This window comes from Nerophis lumbriciformis, linkage group LG15 (genome assembly GCF_033978685.3).
Source record: "Nerophis lumbriciformis linkage group LG15, RoL_Nlum_v2.1, whole genome shotgun sequence".
NCBI classification, from domain to species: domain Eukaryota; kingdom Metazoa; phylum Chordata; class Actinopteri; order Syngnathiformes; family Syngnathidae; genus Nerophis; species Nerophis lumbriciformis.
Window position 1 is genome coordinate 21,912,759 of NC_084562.2, and position 2,242 is coordinate 21,915,000.

A 2,242-nucleotide genomic window follows, 5' to 3' on the forward strand; every position below is an offset into this window, starting at 1 on the left:
AATTATTATGATAATTTAAAATCAATTATTTCAAATATGTTTATTTTAATGTATAATTCTATGGCTGGATGTAATAAGGAGTCATGAAAAAATAATTTAAAAAATACAATTAATTTTGATGTTTTTAGCAAAATATAGTAAAAATTTATTTAGTTTTTTTTTTTTTTAATTAATAAATATATTTATTTTTAGGTAAGATAAACATAATAATACAATTTATCTCTAGTCTGGATGATTTAGTTCTTGTCACCCTGTTGTCCTCCCGTCATGAAAAAAGGCTGTCCTCACTCAGGTCCGCATGGAGCTGGAGGGGGCGTGGCTTCCAGCTACGGCTGAAAATCGGGAGATTTTCGGGATAATATTTGTCCCGGGAGGTTTTCGGGAGAGGCGATTAATTTCGGGAGTCTCCCGGAAAATTCGGGAGGGTTGGCAAGTATGGTCTAAAATGAGCGACAGTGTAACGATATCTGTGACAACAAACGATACCGAGCCGATACCAGGTGTGATGGGTGTGGGGTCCACCCGCGCACGCGCATTACGCTCGCATGATGAGCGATATTAAAATGGAGGTTTAGTTAGAGAGGAGCAGTGGGCCTCTCGGCGTGTTTCGTGTTTGCCAAAAGCTCTTTTCGAGCACGAGTTCCACCCACCCACGCACACTCTCGCCCCCCACCCGCCCCAACTGGAGCCAAGTATTTCGGAGGCTAAAAAACCAGGATTCCAGTCCGCCGAGAAGCACTCACCAGCCCGACGATGAGGAGACACAATCTCCTGTCGCCATGTTTGCTTCTTCTCCTCCTCCTTCTTCTTATGACCTTCGTCGAAGCTTCGCGATGTAAGTTGAAACTTTCACTTGAAAATTAAAAAAAGGAGTGTTATTTTTTCTTCCAATACCTCGTTTCGAAATGTGTCAGGGGCAACATTCCTGCTCGGTTCAGTCCTGTTTTTTTGTGTTTTTTTTGCAATGTCATGTAACACAAAATATAACATGTTTGTTGTCGCGTGCGTGCGTGCGTGCGCGTACCCCTCAGTCCTGAGCCAGCGCGCGGCCTCGCGCTTCCTGCGCCGGCACAGGAGGGCCAACTCTCTGTTTGAGGAGCACAAGGAGGGCAACCTGGAGCGGGAGTGTGTGGAGGAGCTGTGCAACAAGGAGGAGGCCAGGGAGATCTTCGAGAACCAGCCCGAGACGGTAGGCACCGTGACCTCTGACCCCCTAAATACTAAAAAAAAAAAAAAAAAAAAAAAAAACAACAAAAAGTGTAATAAAAAAAGCAAGGCAGCTGAACTGGCTACTAAGTAAACAAAAACAGAATGCTGGACGACAGCAAAGACTTACTGCGGAGCAAAGACGGCGTCCACAATGTACATCCGAACATGACATGACAATCAACAATGTCCCCACAAAGAAGGATGAAAACAACTGAAATATTCTTGATTGCTAAAACCAAGTAGATGCGGGAAATATCGCTCAAAGGAAGACATGAAACTGCTACAGGAAAATACCAAAAAAACCGGGAAAAGCCACCAAAATAGGAGTGCATGACAAGAACTAAAACACTACACACAGGAAAACAGCAAAAAAGTCCAAATAAGTCACGGCGTGATGTGACAGGTGTTGACAGTACACCTACTTTGAGACAAGAGCTATATTGATGCATGCTTGGTTATGGTTTAAAGTCACATCCAACAATTGCGACTTTTTACTGTCAACTGAGTTTTGTTTTTTTTAATGATTTCTGCTGGTGGTGTGCCTGCGGATTTTTTCAATGAAAAAAATGCGCCTCGGCTCAAAAAAGGTTGAAAAACACTGTTTAGGGCACCAAGGCAAGTTAGAAGCGCACCAAGGCAAACATTATTTTCTTTCGAGGCAGGATATATTTACATATATGTATGTATGTGTATATGTATATATATATATATATATGTATGTGTGTGTATGTATATATATATATATATATATATATACATATATATATATATATATATATATATATATATATATATATATATATACCAAGCTCTACAGAGGCAGAAAATGTATAAGAAGCTAACTGGCATACTACGAACACGTATAGCAGGGGTGTGAAACTAATTTTAGCTCAGGGGCCGCAGGACATATATATATATATATCCATCCATTTTCTACCGCTTGTCCCTTTCGGGGTCGCGGGGGGCGCTGGAGCCCATCTCAGCTGCATTTGGGCGGAAAGCGGGTTACACCCTGGACAAGTCGCCAACACAG

At 41.7% G+C, this 2,242-nt stretch overlaps 1 protein-coding gene across 1 annotated transcript in view; it reads left to right on the forward strand.

The window, feature by feature from the left end:
• The first annotated feature begins 689 nt into the window (after positions 1-689).
• The window catches only part of pros1 (protein S), a 28,880-nt gene continuing 27,327 nt past the window's right edge, over positions 690-2,242 (forward strand). Inside the window, exons 1-2 of the mRNA XM_061974727.2 lie at positions 690-835; positions 1,032-1,189. Coding sequence (XP_061830711.2) covers positions 754-835; positions 1,032-1,189 — 240 coding nt within the window. The 5' untranslated portion in view covers positions 690-753. The remainder of the gene's footprint in view (positions 836-1,031; positions 1,190-2,242) is intronic.